General features: G+C 41.7%; 1 protein-coding gene across 1 annotated transcript in view; it reads right to left on the bottom strand.

Annotated features, from left to right (window-relative positions):
* diaph2 (diaphanous-related formin 2) overlaps nt 1-16,304 on the bottom strand; it is a 329,957-nt gene that overhangs the window by 222,333 nt on the left and 91,320 nt on the right. The window contains 5 exon segments of the mRNA XM_063876203.1: nt 668-778; nt 3,509-3,617; nt 6,128-6,264; nt 6,928-6,997; nt 7,091-7,165. Of these exon segments, the coding sequence (XP_063732273.1) occupies nt 668-778; nt 3,509-3,617; nt 6,128-6,264; nt 6,928-6,997; nt 7,091-7,165 (502 nt within the window).

Below are 16,304 nucleotides of genomic sequence, written 5' to 3'. Positions count from 1 at the left end.
CTTTGTGACAAGCTCACCCTGCTCGCTACAAATGAGGGCTTGAGTGATGAGTCGGGGCTCGTTTGCCTTCGCCTCATGTGAAGATTTGTAGGCCTGCTGATAATGATGCCAGGTCGACCTGTGTGATGAGGGGCTGGCACTGCATCACATCTGACACAAGCTACTACTACCGCTACTTCTAATGTAAATTATGATAAATGATTTTCTTGTTTATGGTATTTCTGTTATGTGACACCTTGATTATTTGGTTTGAACGCCTTATTGTTGAATCCATACACATCTGCAGAAATGGCACATGTTTTTTAAAGTGTTTGCATGGCTAAAAATGTTGTTTCTTTACTATAGTCTAAAAAACGTTCAAGTTTGGACACTTGAACTTTAATATGTTATGATGTAATGCTATCTGCTAGCTGCAGTTAGAAAGTATTCAAAGAGCCTCTTGGAATCATTACCATTAAAAGAAAGGTTTCAACAGAATCACTAAAGCAACACAGTGTTGTGTTATTTGATCAGAATGTTTTATGAATAGCATTGATCAAATATACCGATTGACACAGGGAAAAGTAAATGTTTGGGCTAAAACGTCTTTCACAAAGTCTGGAGCGACCTTGGGTTAACATGCATGTGAATAATGCAGCCATGTGCTGTGGGAAAGTTGATCACTCACAGGTAGGATCTTCTTGAGGCCACATCTCAAGAACTCGTTGCGTAGGTGTATCCGGAAGTCCAGGTCATCAGGGGAGGTGACCAGAGCATTGATCAGCTGCATGCAAGCGACCTGTGGAGAAGACACACAAAATAAGGAAAAGAACACAAAAGGAAATAAACAACTAAAGACCTATTTCCTGAGAACCCATTAATAAATGACTAATAAGTGTGCATTGTGTGTTGTTGTATGTAAAAAATAGTCTTTCAGAGTAATCGTTTTCTCTTAATATTCTCTTTCCAAAACAGAAAAGGGATGGATTTCATCGATGAGGGAAGAAGGGTAAGGAGAGAGAGACACAGACAGAGAGAGAGAGAGAAAGCACAGTGTGTGCATTATTAATAGATTTATTGGTAAGGGAAAAGCTGCAGTGTGTGTGTGTGTAGGGTGAGAGAGAGGGGTTAAGAAAAAATCGCTGATGAATTATAATGAGCAGTAAGGTGCTTCAGGGGAGCAAGCCATGGATGAGACAGTTTTCCTTGGACAAAAAATCGATAGCAGGCTGAAGGATTCCCATGGATGCTGTGAAACGTCGTTTTCTGAAACCTTGACCCTGTACTTCCTGTTCTGAAATGTCTGTTTTATTAATAAGAGCCGAAACAATGCTGATGTTGTGAAGTTTCCTGGGTCCGTTTCATCACTTTTCTTACCTACTTAAACCTAGAAAAGAAGCTCCAAGAATGTTATCTGACTGTATGTTGTAAAAAACCCTCTTATCACTCTAACAAATCATAGGGGCGTCACATAGATGCCTATTTATTTACTTATTTATGAATTTTGAATGCCCATGTTTGTACCAGTGTTTATCTTTTTAAATGGTTTTAAAAGTTTCAAGATTTGACAGAGCAGTGTGTACTTTTATTAGAGATGTGTGTGTTTATAGGGTGTGTCAGGATGGATCCCTTGTCTTTTTATCTGCAAACCACATCTACCTATGGGTACAAATAAATAACCTGAACCATTCTCTTACTTTCACGTTAAATATTTCTATAATTTTGTTCAAAAGAACTTAATTCTGATTGTGATCGACTATGATTAGTGCTAGCATCTAATCTGTTTGAGTTTTATTTGAGGTAAGGCACAATAAAAACATCTTTGAAAGAAGAGTATTTGTATGTTTTGGTGCATGCTGTTATGCAACACAAATAGACTGAAGTACTGCATATTCCCATTGGGAAAGCACAAGCTTGTCGCAGTCAAAGATGCACCGTTATTGACTACGTTGCACCAGTGCCAGGCTCCAGAAACATGGCAGACTTTTTCCATGTTCAACTAAAGCTTTAGAGCCTCGAACCAGACCTGTGCATTGAAACCTGACATTGTACTGTATACACCAGAGGCCACATTCATAACAGATATTCCACCTAATCTTCACAGAACTTATGTGCAGCAAGAAAGCTGTGGAGCTCATGAAAAATGATTTCTCTTCTTCTGCATAGAGATTGAAACATATATCAAGCACCTCAAACATACCTCAGTCATGAACTGTGGATTGGGAAGTGGTTGTATTGGGGTTGAGGTTGGGGGGGGGGGGGGGTTATTGGTGTTAGGTTTACAGCTGCGGTGCGGGTTCCAAACATCGTAATTAAAGTGCCACTGCTGCGACGTTTTTTTTTTTTTAAGTTGAAATGCTGAGTTTTTCCTTGTGTTCGGCAGGCAAGCATAGCCTGAACTGCGGCAAAACAAATTTGAATCACATTAGCAACTTCTACATCCCATCACAGGTTCGGGATAAAAAGTCTATTAATTTCCTCAAACCCCCTGCATCAGCAAAGCATTTTCATTTACTTCACAATTAGCACAGCTTCATTTCATTAACCGCAAAATTTAAAGGAAAAACAACAGTCCCCTAATAAAAGAATATCTACTTTCACTTTCAGCACCCGCCTCATCAGTTTCCTTCATGACTTCCCAATCCCGCAGTTAAAAAGGTAATTCCCTTCTTTTGTATCACAAAACATGTTTTAAGCTTCGATTTTATCGCTGCTGTAAAGATTTTGTTCCTGCTGCTAAAGAAAACTAGTGGAAATGAAGAGAGGTAGGTGCTTTACAGTCGTTGCCCCTTCACACTGAGACTCCTCTGAGACACAACTTGACAGCAGCATCGAAAAAAGCAAGGGGAAGTATTTGTAAGATGTGAGAAAAAAATGAGCAAGATGGTGAGAGGAGGAGAAAATGTGAGAAGAGAGGAAAAAAAAGACAAAAGGTTTCTCGGGAACTCAACCTCTGCTTTTTTTTCTTTCATATATCTCTTTTTTTTTGTGTTCGCAAAACTCAGCAGATGTGCTCAATGAAGCAGGTGTTTTGGATTAAAGCAGTGGCAATGGAGCTCCGGGTGCATTTCAATAGTGCAGTGATCACATCCCATCATGTACAAGAGGTGCAGCGGGGTTGACAAGAGGACCCAAGGACAGTAAGAGAAGCAGAGAAAAACACATGTATGAAGACAGCTGAGGTACGACGGACCCCAGAGTGACTCAACTGTCAACTTATGTCTTGTCTGGCATCAAATGTGGTTTGAGAGACAAAACTGAATGTGTGTGGACTGTGCTGGGTTGCTTTCCACAAGACATTGCAGAACTCCTGCTTTGGTTATTAAGTTCCCTTTTTATTTGTTAAAAGTTTGGGCAGTAAGTGTGTACTCAAGGAATACTGAAATGTCGACTGTACTGCAGAGTAGCAGTATCTGTGCTAAAATAACAAGAGTTTTGGCCTCTGAACCATAAGGGTCACTTTTATCCTTTAAAAGTAAACAAATGCATAATGACTATCAGTTCAAATATTGTTGGTGTGATTCCTAACCTGGAGCTGCTGGGCTTCATGGTTCTCCAGTCCCTCCACAATCGAAGCAAATCTCTCTCTGTTGTTCCTCTCTGCAGCAATCGTCATGGCAGCAAGAATCTTATCCAGGCTGGAAGAAAACAGGGAACGGGCATAACACAAGAGTCAACAAATACTTGTATCACCTCACTGACAGGACATTTCACTGTGTATCTTATCTCACTTGTGTGCTGGTGTGGACGTTTGCTCAGCCAGTCTTTGGTCACCCTGACAAATGCTACCTCTTTCCATCTCTTTGAATACAATCCGGTCTATTACTGTGGCAGTATCCAATTTTGACCTCATCATGCTTGTTACTAAAGTGATGCTAGACTAAAACAGGGTTTTACTACGAGTGTGTTCAGTTGTCAAAGCAATTGTGGTAAAGTGTATTTGGCTGTGTGAGAAAGGATGAAAATTATAGTAAGGACTGCCAGACTAATGGGCAAACACACCTATTGAGAAGGTAAGCAAATTGAGCACTTGCAAGGGCTCAAGGCAGCTCGGCTAAATAGAACATCGGACAATTTCCGCCTCTAAATTATAAATGAAAGAGAAGAGCCGCACATGCAAACACACAAACACAGAACGCAATAAAAGTAATTTGATGTCTTTTGAGCACTTATGTAAACAGTGATTTACAAGCGCGCACACAATAATTGGAAACAGGTGGTCTCTCTGTCACTTCAAGGCCCTGTTTGCTATTTTACGGTCATCAATTGAGATATTGAAAAGCTTAATCCTTTCTTTAACCTTCTTTCTCCCGTGGGTACAAAAGAGCTCTTAGCCTGATATACAAGCTCACATTGTTGTTCCAATGAAAGTGTTGAAAAATAAATAAATGGACACTCGGGTAAAGGTCAACATTTTGAAATATCAGCCTTATGCATGTGCCTACTCACACATGCCACGTAGGCTTGCTGTTTTCTGTTTACATCAGCACAAAAAAATAAGACTTTCAGGAAGACAAATTAATAGCAGTTGCTTTGTGATCTTGTGTTCGACCAAAAGGACTGCATGTGTGGAGTTCGCCTGACAAAGAGATAAATTGAACAGCCATGCTCTGTGATAGGGGTTACAGAGTCACAGACAAGCATGGGGGGCTGCATACTGAGCAGCTTTAAAGCCGGTTCAGACGACGCTTCAAACAGGCCAGATAGATCTGCTTAACTTGTCGTGTTCCCTTTTGATGCTGTCAGCTGAAGTGGGTGTTGAACATGAGCGTCACAACATCGGTTGGAAGAGAAGTTTTTTGAGCAAAAAAGTGACGCCTCGGCTGCTTTGGCTGTCATTTTGACAGGATGGGTTCATTTTAATGCAGGGATGAGATCATGGCAAAGATGTCCATGTTTGCTCTAACTTAGTCTTGAACACTTTGAGATTGAGGGAGAGACAGACAGACAATCTACTCTCCCCGTGGAAGGTTAAATAGCTGTGGTGTAATGATGACTGTAATAGTTAATTTATTCAATTGTGTATTTCGGGTAGTGGGTGACAAAAAAACTGAAATGAAAAGAATGCTCGTAAAGCAAATACAAAATGTATTAAATAAATGTTAACTATAAGAAGTGTACTCCTTGGTATATGCAGAGCCACAGTGTTATATTCATAAAGGCATTTTAGATGGTCAGAGATGTGAGACTCTGCTGAACTCGTCTTCTCCAGCAGATATTGTGGGTTTGTTTATTTCCAGCACTGCATACAGACTGACTTTGAAGTGCCATTGTTATTCTAGTCTGGCCCTGTGGGAAACAATAAAAAACACTCCCTTAAATCCAATTTATAAGCTGTCAGACAGGTTGTGTGTCCGTGGCAAACTACACTGAGTAGTTCAACACATTAAACAGACTAAACTGCATCGTCTAACCATGTGACCCTACAAATGTCTATACTGTGTGAGGTCATCTGTCATCGCAGTGCACGCTCACAGGGTTAACATGAATATACGCGGCTCAGCCGCTGACTGAGTGCATGCCACCCAGTGAGAGGAGATTGAAGCAATAGCGATATTCAAGTGTTTACAAGAAACAGCCGTCTCCGATCTTCTCTCTAAGCATAACAGAGAGTGAAAACAGAGATGAGACAGACCTAATCTCTACCATCTTTTTATATATATTTGGTATCGGTATTGTGCTGTTTCACTATCAGCAGTGATTTACTGAGAAAGTACTCTTTCAACTTTAAATGAAGGAGGTTACGCAAAATACTTAAAGGGTCAGTTTCTGAAAATTACAAAACAACATACCCGAGGTAGGTTGGAAAATAGCCGTGCTTATATTTTTTATTTGAGAAATGCTCATGGTATCTGTCAATGAAACCTCTGGACAGTATCTAAAGATAAAAATATATCCAATGGGAAATGTCCACAGTGAGGATTGCAGATTAGCCTGAGAAACAGGGAATTACACTAAGCTAATATTTTGAAACTTTAGCGAATAAAACTGAACCTTTTAAATATATTTGTAAATCAAATATGTATGCTATGTGACATTATTGGGGGGGATAACATTTACATATTGAGTCTTTAATGGTATGTATGACACGAGAAAGAGCAAAATGTGTAAGAACATAATGAGACAAACAGACAGGACTTTAACTTACATGTTTTCCTCTCCAATAATACAGAAAGCAGAGAGAATTTTGACGGTCTCTGTCATCATGCTGGTCTGTTTTGGGTCAATGGCTCGTGCCAACAGCAGCAGGCTCCGCTCATCTCCCAAGATCCTTTGCAGTCCATACTGTGAGACACGGAATGGAGGAGGTGTGGAACAGAAAAGGTCCATTGGGTATAAATTAATGAGAGCATTTGCATTCGTGGAGAACTTTCATTTCAGGTATAAAAAAAGAAAAAAAGAATTATAGAAAAGAAGCTCTAACGTACGTTAGTTATAGTTAGCCTTCATTTTCTTTTAAGGAGGGACAACGAGGCCATGGGAGAAAATGGGGAGGATGATGAATTAATTCAATTCAGGACAGGACTATAGGGACAAATGCTTATAGTCTCCTGTACCTTTTAGTCTGAAGGAATGGGCAGAGCAGACCACATGTGGGGATTAGCTCCACGACGAGCAATATCAATAGTTCATTTATCCTTGAAATGTGTGCCACTTTTGAGAAATGAGCCAGGCCTTCCCAAGAAAAGATAATTGAAAGATTCGAGACTGTGTGCTTGAAATAGTGGAATTAGCTTCCCTTTGCTTTGACACTATTCCGGGCTTGTCAGAGTTTCAGGTATTTCTTATTATGATTTTTACTCACTGGTAGTTAATTTTAGACGTTACCTTTACACTTTTAATAGTGACTGCATCTAAGCAATATAATTTCATCATGCATTTATAATGACAGGAAATTAATGACCTCATTTATTAGAGTGTAGATCATCTTTGTTGACTCATACAAACCTTGTTGTTCATAAAAGCCTTCAAGCATTGGATGAGTTTATGTTGGTTCCGTTTATCAATATTCTCTTGCCTGAAAAACAAAAATGAAAAGGATATTGTGATTATATGAACAGAACCTGCCACTTTACTCCCAGATATTTGGAAATAATAAGAGATCACTTACTGTTTCTTATCCAGCAGCTTTTCCAACGCATCCAGCAGAAGGCCAAGACCCTCATGACCGAAATTATTAACCCAACTAGAAAAGAAGAAAGAGAGATGCACAAAAAGTCAGTCAAAATAGTAATTCTGGTTTATTGTCAGCCATGTTGAATTACAGGACAAACAATAGTGTGTTAACCTCAGAGGACTTTATCCATTCATTCATAGCAATAGCAAAGGTTTAGCACTTATTCGGAAAAATTGTCTGTTATTCTTTCTAATTTCTAACACAAGCAGCGGCAAATAAAAAAACGCCCTACCCTCCCTGACACTGAATAAAGTCTGAATGAGTTTGAGTTTAAACTGTTCCCATCTACAAGCAAATGAACAACCATCCATCTAAACTAGTGTTCTCATCGCTAAGCAGTTTGTACCCCGGCCCCCCTGCGAGCCGCTGTGTTCCTGTGCCAAAAGATTAAGCAATGCAAGAAAGATAACACTGTAATCGATAATGGATCGCCAGAAATAATTGGCTATAAACCACAGCCTATCAAGAGACGGCAAATGATCCAGTACAGATGAGCCCGTTTGTCTGAGGCAGGAGGAGAGACAGGCTGGAGGGTGGGGGGGCAGGATAGCTAGATTATGTCGTTAGAATTACTTGTTTTCAGGCCCTTAAGTGTCAATAACGCAAAATGCATGGAACAATTTCCCGGCATTAATCGGGCATAAGTCACTGATTCATCCCGCCTTTCTGACAATGATTTGAAATAATAATGGTTTGAGTATTAAGATCTCTTTTATTGACTCGGGGAGTCAGAGGAGACCCTCAGTTAAAAATGAGAAGCATTAGCCTGTGGCGACGGGCAAAGCTGAGGTGGGGAATTCCTTTGATCTGTGACGGGCTACAACCCCCCACCCCCATCTACCATTACTCAAATGTCATTACCAGACAAGCCGAGGTAATGTGTAAGTTATTCATACTTAGTGTAGTGTATAATGATGATCTGTTTTCTTAATAAAAACTAAACATTATATTGCAATTTATAAATGTCTGTTTACAATGAGCCTTCATGGTGGATGTGTCCCTCCCTATGCTTAGATTATATTTAAGTTTATAAAAGAAGAGATAACAAACTGTCTCAGTTCAGTGCAGAATAACAATGCTGTTGTATTTGTGACACAGAGGTGGTGAAAGTAAATAACAAAAGTTAGACAACAAAGAGAAAAAGATTTAGCGTGTCCGAGGGAGCACAATTCAGTAAATCCACAGTGTGTGCGTAGCTACGCTCCTTCCTAATGATGCTATTGTCAGTGTTCAGGCAACAGGAAATGGTGAGGAAAAAAGTAAAGAAACATTGTGTTTATTACACGGTGAAACTGCAATGTGAGACTCTGGGAATAATGTGTAAGAATAATGTGTGACCTCAAGAAGAGGTGTGAGAACAGCACCGAAGGAAATAAAAAGCTTTGTTCCCTGCAGCAAGGACGAGTAGAGGTTATACTTAATTTCTGTCAGGCTATGCTTTTTGCATCAAATAAGGTTGATGTACTGCTCGGTGAGGGTTGTTATGTTTTAAATACATTTCTGACCATTAAATAAACTAAACTGATTCATTTTACATCAAGTGAGATGGATGCACAAATAATACTCTTGCTTATAAATGTAAAATGATCACAGTTATTACTAAATGTTGACTTTAAGGAGAATATTTAAGTGGAAATGATTATTTCCCTACTGTGATGGAGGGACTTAATAGGGATAAAATATTTGTTTAGATTGATAATACAGGCTCCCAATCACCATACTTTTAAATATGTTATTTTTGCATAAATCCTTAACATAATTCAATCAAATAGCATTCTTAAACAATAACTGATACAGTTAAATTAAGTTCTATAAGTAAATTCTTATCTCCATAAAACTTTACTTAAGAACTTTATAAAATACAGGGATAGGATGGCTTCATGATGATTCTCATGATGACCCTGACAGAGCAGAAGGAGGCTCTGGAGGACATAAAGACAAACTGGACATCTGGTATGTTTGGAAATGAGCGTTCATTCACGCACACGCTGTCACACAACGACCAGTCAGGGAACCCATCCCATCCCATTGACTGACTGTGACCAACAGTCTGAAAGAGTGAAAACCTATTCCCGCAGTCAGAGCGGGCCAGAACGTGTCTTCACTATGGTCAACAGTAAATGATAAACATTTGTTTAACAGCATCGATCCAACCTAACGACTCCTTTTCTACACTTTTCACAGAGCTAATGGGTTGAGATTATGTTAATGCTACAATCCATTTTTCTGCCGCAGAATGTAGCGAACATCGTTTTTCACACCCCTGGTGCTTTTGAGTATACATTAGGTACGGGTATAATATGTTGACATTTGAATGCTTTAAGAAACTTGGATGAAGATCAAACTTGTAGCAAAACGTTGGTGAGAAAGTTGTTTATTTCAACTGTTCACAAAACAACTCAACGAGTATAAGAAGTTACACTAATTAAAACACAGTATAAATTGGATATTTGTAACAGATGTTTGTTGGAAATGTTAACCTTCTCTCTATTGTTGTTGGACTCAAACAGAATGGACATAAAAGAAAGGAGGGACTTGGATTGTCTGCACAGAATCCTTTTTTTTTTTCCTGAAGAATGTATGCCTTGCTGCAGTTGCAACATAATGCAGTCCTCCTTCAAGGTTTTTAAGGCACTAAATGATTTCACTCCTCCCTACATCCCCAGACTGTCGATCACTTTCTGTCCCCTCACGTATCCCCTAAGGTCCTCAGCAGCTTGCCTTCTAAATGTCCCCAAAGTTACCACAAAGAAAATGAGAGATGGTACTTCTACAGGGTTTTCCCTGAGGCTACGCAATGCTCTATCTCTCTTCATCAGAGGAACTGCGTCTATGGACAACATACTATTACAACTAATAAAACAAACAACAATATAAATACCACAACTCCTTATTGCAGTGTTAACAATGGTATCACTCCTTTTAATAGGAGCCCAGTCTTTTTATACTTGTTCTTCATAAAAATAATGTATCCCAGCATTAAGTAAACATGCTTACAGTTTTAACTATGAGTATTGTAATCTGATAAGCAGTGTGACTCAGGAAGTAGAACAGAGAACGTATACTGGCTGAAGCGCTGCTGGGTCAAACATAAAGTAATTGTATCTCTAGGCGATTAAAATATCAATATAGCAATTCAACTGTTTAGGAACAGGAGGTTGAATGATCCGTTCCTTATCAGTCTCCCCTCCGAATACTGGCGTTCATCCAAGGATTTCATTAACTTGAGGGAGAACTTCTTCATCTAATATTGATGGCTATAATCCTCTAGTTAAGTGCCACCAAATTGTGTTACTTTTTTGCAATCATGTATATACCGCAGGCAAAATAAAAAATTCATGGTCAGACTTAGGGAAGCAATTTTATATTTTGTGTGGTTTTTTTTTTCGTCTTGCTATGCAGAAATAGGCTGCAGTTACTATAACGGCAAGAAGTGTAGGCATTTAAAATCCTTATATCAAGTGTAAAGGTATTAACAAAATGCTGAAAGAGAAGGTGGATGTTAATTAAAAACATTTCAGCCACACAGAAAGTCCATTATGACCCGCTTTTAACCCAAAAACAGTAGAAATGTTCCCCCAAAAGATGGTACTGATTTGCCATAACAAATGTACTTATGTCTCTGATATTAATCCACGCTCCGATTTTTAAACTGTACTCTATGTGCTGTTAAGAGTCAGCCAGGACTATCCCATCATGCATTTTCATTAGAGGCAGGCTACTCCCTGGACAGGTCACCAATCCATCACAGGGAAAACACAAACAAGGGAGAAATGATTGAGGAAAGCCAGAAAATGTTAACTGGAAACCACACAGATGGCCATCCTGCTGGAAGGTGTACTGAGCCACTATGAAAAAAATATGCACACGTTTTCTGGCATGTGCACACTATTTTATCTTATTATTTTATACATTATTTCCAGGCTTACCACTAGTAAGCCTTTGCTGCTGCTTTGAATATAACATGACATTCAATCCATCACCTGCTCCCTACTTCATTCAGACAGTCTTGACAAATCTCTCTTCAAATTGTACTTCAAGGTTCTCCATTGAAACGCAGAAAAAGGGTACGAACAAAATAACCCACAGTAGCACTTCTGTCGCTCTGCATGTAGGCAAGGCGTGTTTATTTATAAGGCACTTTTCAGCTACAAGGCTATTCAAGCTGTTTTACACAAAACATCTAAAGTGTCGAAACAAAGTGCAAAACAAACATCACTATTAGACTAAAGAGCCAAGGAAAAATAACATTTAAAAAAAGGATAAAATAAGACACTTAGAAAAACAAGTACATATTGTACAGAGCAGTGAAAGAAATTAATAAAACATTTGATTGAATAAAAGGCAGCATAAAACCGAAGAGTCTTCAGTCCTTGATTTTAAAGAACTGAGAGTAGCAGAAGACCTGCAGTTTTCTGGGAGTTTGAGTAACTAAGTAAGGTGCCTGACAACTTAATGCTGCTTCTCCATGTTTAGTTTTGATGGTGGGGAAAAAAACCAGACCCTAAACATCTAAGAACATATAAAACGTATGTTGGCCCAAAACCATCAAGGACCTCACAAACCATTGGTAGTGTTTTAAAATGAGTTCTTACGATAGGAAACCAAGGTAAAGAGCTCAACACTGGACGAACGTGATTTACCTCCAGGTTTCTGAATCAGCAGCAGCTGTCTCATACATTTCTGAGGGAGACCCATAAAGACACTGCTAAAGTTGTTTCTACTGATGATAAATGTATTGACAAGCTTTACAAAACACTGCTGAGACATGAGTCCTTTAATACATAAAATATTCTTAAGGTGATAGTGTAAAGTAAATAATATTAGAATTATAATAAATCATTTAGCTGTGTTTTATTGTCTTTGACCTCACTCACTCACCTTGTCTTGTCCAAGGGAAGACAGGTAGCTACAGCATGTTTTCTAAGTCACTGCATCTAGGGACTTCGACATTAGTTCGGCCTTACCTTGTTAAAACAGAGCAGATGATACGGGTAGCACCGGCATCAAGTTAGCAGACGGTACTGTCCGTTTTAATACACAAGTGTCTCTGCATGTGCAAAGCCCCCTTTTCTTTAAATCAGAGATGAAAGGAGAGGAGTGAAACTAGCGTGAATAAGTAAGTAGGCAGTAAACATCAAATATGTTGTTTCTTTTTTCAGGGTGAGGTGTATACCCTAAGTGGGACAGAGCAAAGGTAGGATAAACAATGACTGACAGTGTATACATGGCTGTATATTGCTAAATGTAAGGACATGAAGCTATAGCAATGAAGGCAGAGAACCGTGTAGCAAACAGGCCTCTGTTTGTAGAGTATTAGAAATGGGAAATGATAAAAAGATGACAGCACGTCATCAGAAAGTGACTCAACAGCTTCAGAAGCAGTGCACTCTCACAACTTGTTTGACTGATGGCTGGTCTCGTGTGTGGATGGCTTGTACACACATTTATTTTGGTCGATATACCAGTGTTATTATTTCATCATGACTAGGTGTGGAGCTTTGTTAATGAAGGCTTTGGTGCAAGTGCATTATCTTCCATATTGTATTACAGGCAAAGTCATATAACTGTCCCCCTGTGTGAGTTCTGACCTATTCAGTGCTTCAGTATTCCAACTGAAGCAGAAAGCTCTATGAAACCAAGAGCTCTGAACATCATAGTTCGGAAACCAAGCACCACCAGTGTCTGCTTGGAGATTTATCGTGCCAAGCATGGAGCTACATTATACTTTGATCCATTGAATAGCCTTCTGAAATATCTATAATTTAAAGGGCACATCAAATGGCAGATATTACGTTTACTGTACTCTCCTCAAAAAAGGAATATGTTTTATAAAAGAGTTAGAAAGAGCAACAATGTCATGTTGCCCTTATTTTTAAATTGTCCTTTAGAGTTTTTATTTTTAATATAATAATTATTATTATCATGGTTAGTGTAATGTAATGATGGTATGAACGTTATCAGTTATATTACGCGGTGACGTAGTTCCGGTCTCCGCTGTACAGTTGAACAAGTTATAGAGACACGCGTGAGTTAGCTCCGCAATGCAGTTTGTAACGTGTTAATCCAAAGCCCTAATAAACTACACGATAAGTGACACAGTGTGTGCGTATCGTGACATGGTGTCAGAAGTTACGGACTGAACGCCGAAAGAACTAAGATGGCCAAGTTTGGACCGCCAGAACAGTTTGACTTTACCCGGCCAGGGGAATGGCCAGTGTGGAGGCGCCGATTCGACAGGTTTCGAGCGGCTTCCAAGCTCAACAAAGAGAACTGTGAGGTACAAGTCAACGCTCTTCTGTATTCGATGGGGAAAGAAGCAGAGCCAATTTATGAATCGTTTGTGTATACGGAGGACGACGAAAGTGATAACCCAGAACTTGACTACGATATAGTTATAGCTAGGTTTAATGATCACTTCGTGCCTAAGCGCAACGTGATACATGAGCGAGCATGCTTCCACAAGCGTGTGCAGAGGGCTGGAGAAATGGTGGAATCTTTCGTGAGGAGCCTTTATGAGCTAGCCCAATACTGTGAATTCGGCATAACAAAGGATGAACAAATTAGAGACCGACTCGTCATTGGCATCCTAGATAGCGAGGTCTCACAAAAGTTGCAACTTGAGGCGGATCTTACGCTGGAGAGGGCTATCCAGCTAGCCCGACAGAGCGAGCAGATCAAGAAGCAGAGCGAGGAGCGGGCAGAGTGCTCAGTGAATGCTGTGGGACAAAGGGGACAGGCAGGCTGGAAACGCGGCAAGGGCAGGTGGCAGCGAGATGGACGAAACGGTCCCAAACGAGAGGAGTACAGCAAACAAAATGGATGCTGCTCACGGTGTGGCAGGACACACGCACGTGAAGAACGTTGCCCCGCACACGACAAGGAATGCCGGGGATGCGGTAAGCTAGGACACTTTGAACTGGTGTGCAAAAGCAAAATGACAAAACAATTAATGGCTGTGACACACGAATTTGACGATGATGATGATGATGATCAAGCTTTCTTTATCGGTGCAGTGACAAATCAGGCCCATACAGTAGTTGAGCAGCCAGATTTCAGTGATGATTGGCGTGTCACACTTCCCATCAACAATAGTCTAGTTGACTTTAAAATTGACACGGGGGCAGACATTACTGTAATGACTGTGAAAACGTACAACAAAATGCCAAACAAGCCCCAATTAGCTAAGACTACAGTCAGTGCCACAAGCCCAGGCGGGGAAGTAAAGTGCATAGGCAGATTCCTGGCCACATGCCGGCACAAGGGCCAAAAGTATGCCTTCTGGATAACGGTAATCAAAGGACAGTTTGCACAGAACCTACTGGGGGGAGGAGTGGCAAAATCCATGGGCCTTGTGAAACGGCTGAATGCAGTGTGCACCGTGACGGACGACCTATTCGGAGAAATAGGACTCCTACAGTGCGACCCTGTCAAAATCGAGCTGAAACCAGGCGTGGAGCCCTATGTCGCCACAACGCCGCGCCGGGTGCCGTTTCCCCTCCTGCCAAAGGTCGAAAAGGAGCTGGGGCGCATGTTGGAGATGGGCATAATCGAGCATGTCACAGGGCCCACCGACTGGTGCGCACCCATGGTGCCTGCGGAAAAAAAGAATAAAGACCAGGTCAGAGTGTGCGTGGACCTCAAGAGGCTCAACAAGGCTGTCAAGCGAGAACGGTATGTTTTGCCCACACTGGAGGACATTGCTCCCAAGCTAGCGGGGGCAAAGGTGTTCTCCACGCTAGATGCCTCTAGTGGCTTCTGGCAAATTCCCCTGGACCCCGACAGCCAAAAACTGACCACCTTCATCACACCCATGGGCAGGTTCTGTTTCAGGCGGCTCCCATTCGGGATCTCTTCAGCCCCTGAGATTTTCCAGAGACTGATGACCGACCTGCTCAGGGGCCATGAGGGAGTCGTGGTCGTGATGGACGACATACTCGTCTACGGTGCGGACGAGGAGGAGCACAACAGGCGGCTGAACACAGTCCTCCAGACCATCAGGCGGTCTGGACTGAAACTGAACAAAGCAAAGTGCCGGTTCAACAAGTCGGAGACCGGCTACTTCGGACACATAATCAGCGCAGAGGGCATGAAAGTAGACAAAAGCAAAGTGAGTGCAATCACTGAGATGCCCAGCCCAAACAACGTGGGAGAGCTGCGCCAGGTCCTGGGCATGATCAACTACCTGGGGAGGTTCCTGCCAGGCCTCTCAACCGCGCTACACCCAGTCACTGACCTGCTCAAGAAGGACAGTGCGTGGGCATGGGGTGACCTCCAAGAGAGAGCGCTGCAGAAAGCCAAAGACATGCTCTCGTCAGCCCCAGCACTGGCCTACTACGACTCCAACCGCCGCACCATCGTCAGCGCGGACGCCAGCAGCTACGGCCTGGGCGCCACACTACTCCAGGAGCACAGCGGTGAGTTGAAACCTGTTGCATTCTGCTCACGCACTCTTACAGAAACCGAGAAACGCTACTCCCAAATAGAAAAGGAGTGCTTGGCAGCGGTGTGGTCATGCGAACGCTTTGTACGTTATGTACAGGGGCTAGACAGTTTTTGCCTCCAGACAGACCACAAGCCGCTAGTCCCATTGATAAATGCATGTGACCTGGACAAAGCACCCGTGCGGTGCCAGAGACTGTTGATGCGCCTGATGCGGTTCAATGCGACAGCTGTCCATGTTCCAGGAAAGCAGCTGATCGTGGCAGATGCGCTGTCCAGGAGCCCTCTGACTCAGGAGGCCGAGTCAGAGACGGAGCGCCACGTCGAGGCGTACGTCGATGCAGTGGTGACAAACAAGCCGATGTCACCAGAGAAGTTGGAGGAGATAAGAGGAGCAACGCGGATGGATCCAGACCTTCAGGCGGTCATCTCCAGTGTGCGAAACGGCTGGCGTAAGAGACACAACTTTTCCTCCTTCTCTGCACTCTATTCTGCCAGGCATCACCTCTCTGAAGCGGGGGGACTAGTTCTGTACGACGACAGAATTGTGATTCCAAAAGGACTGAGAGCAGACATTCTGAAAAGAATCCATACAGGTCACCAAGGACTGACGAAGTGCCGTGAGAGAGCCAGGCTCTCTGTCTGGTGGCCTGGCATCGGAGGCGACATCAAAACAACCGTGACGCAGTGCAAGTTCTGCATAGAG

The sequence above is a fragment of the Eleginops maclovinus genome, chromosome 23 (assembly GCF_036324505.1).
Source record: "Eleginops maclovinus isolate JMC-PN-2008 ecotype Puerto Natales chromosome 23, JC_Emac_rtc_rv5, whole genome shotgun sequence".
In the NCBI taxonomy this organism is placed as follows: domain Eukaryota; kingdom Metazoa; phylum Chordata; class Actinopteri; order Perciformes; family Eleginopidae; genus Eleginops; species Eleginops maclovinus.
Note: the sequence above shows the minus strand (reverse complement) of the source record. Positions and strands in the feature narration are given on the sequence as shown.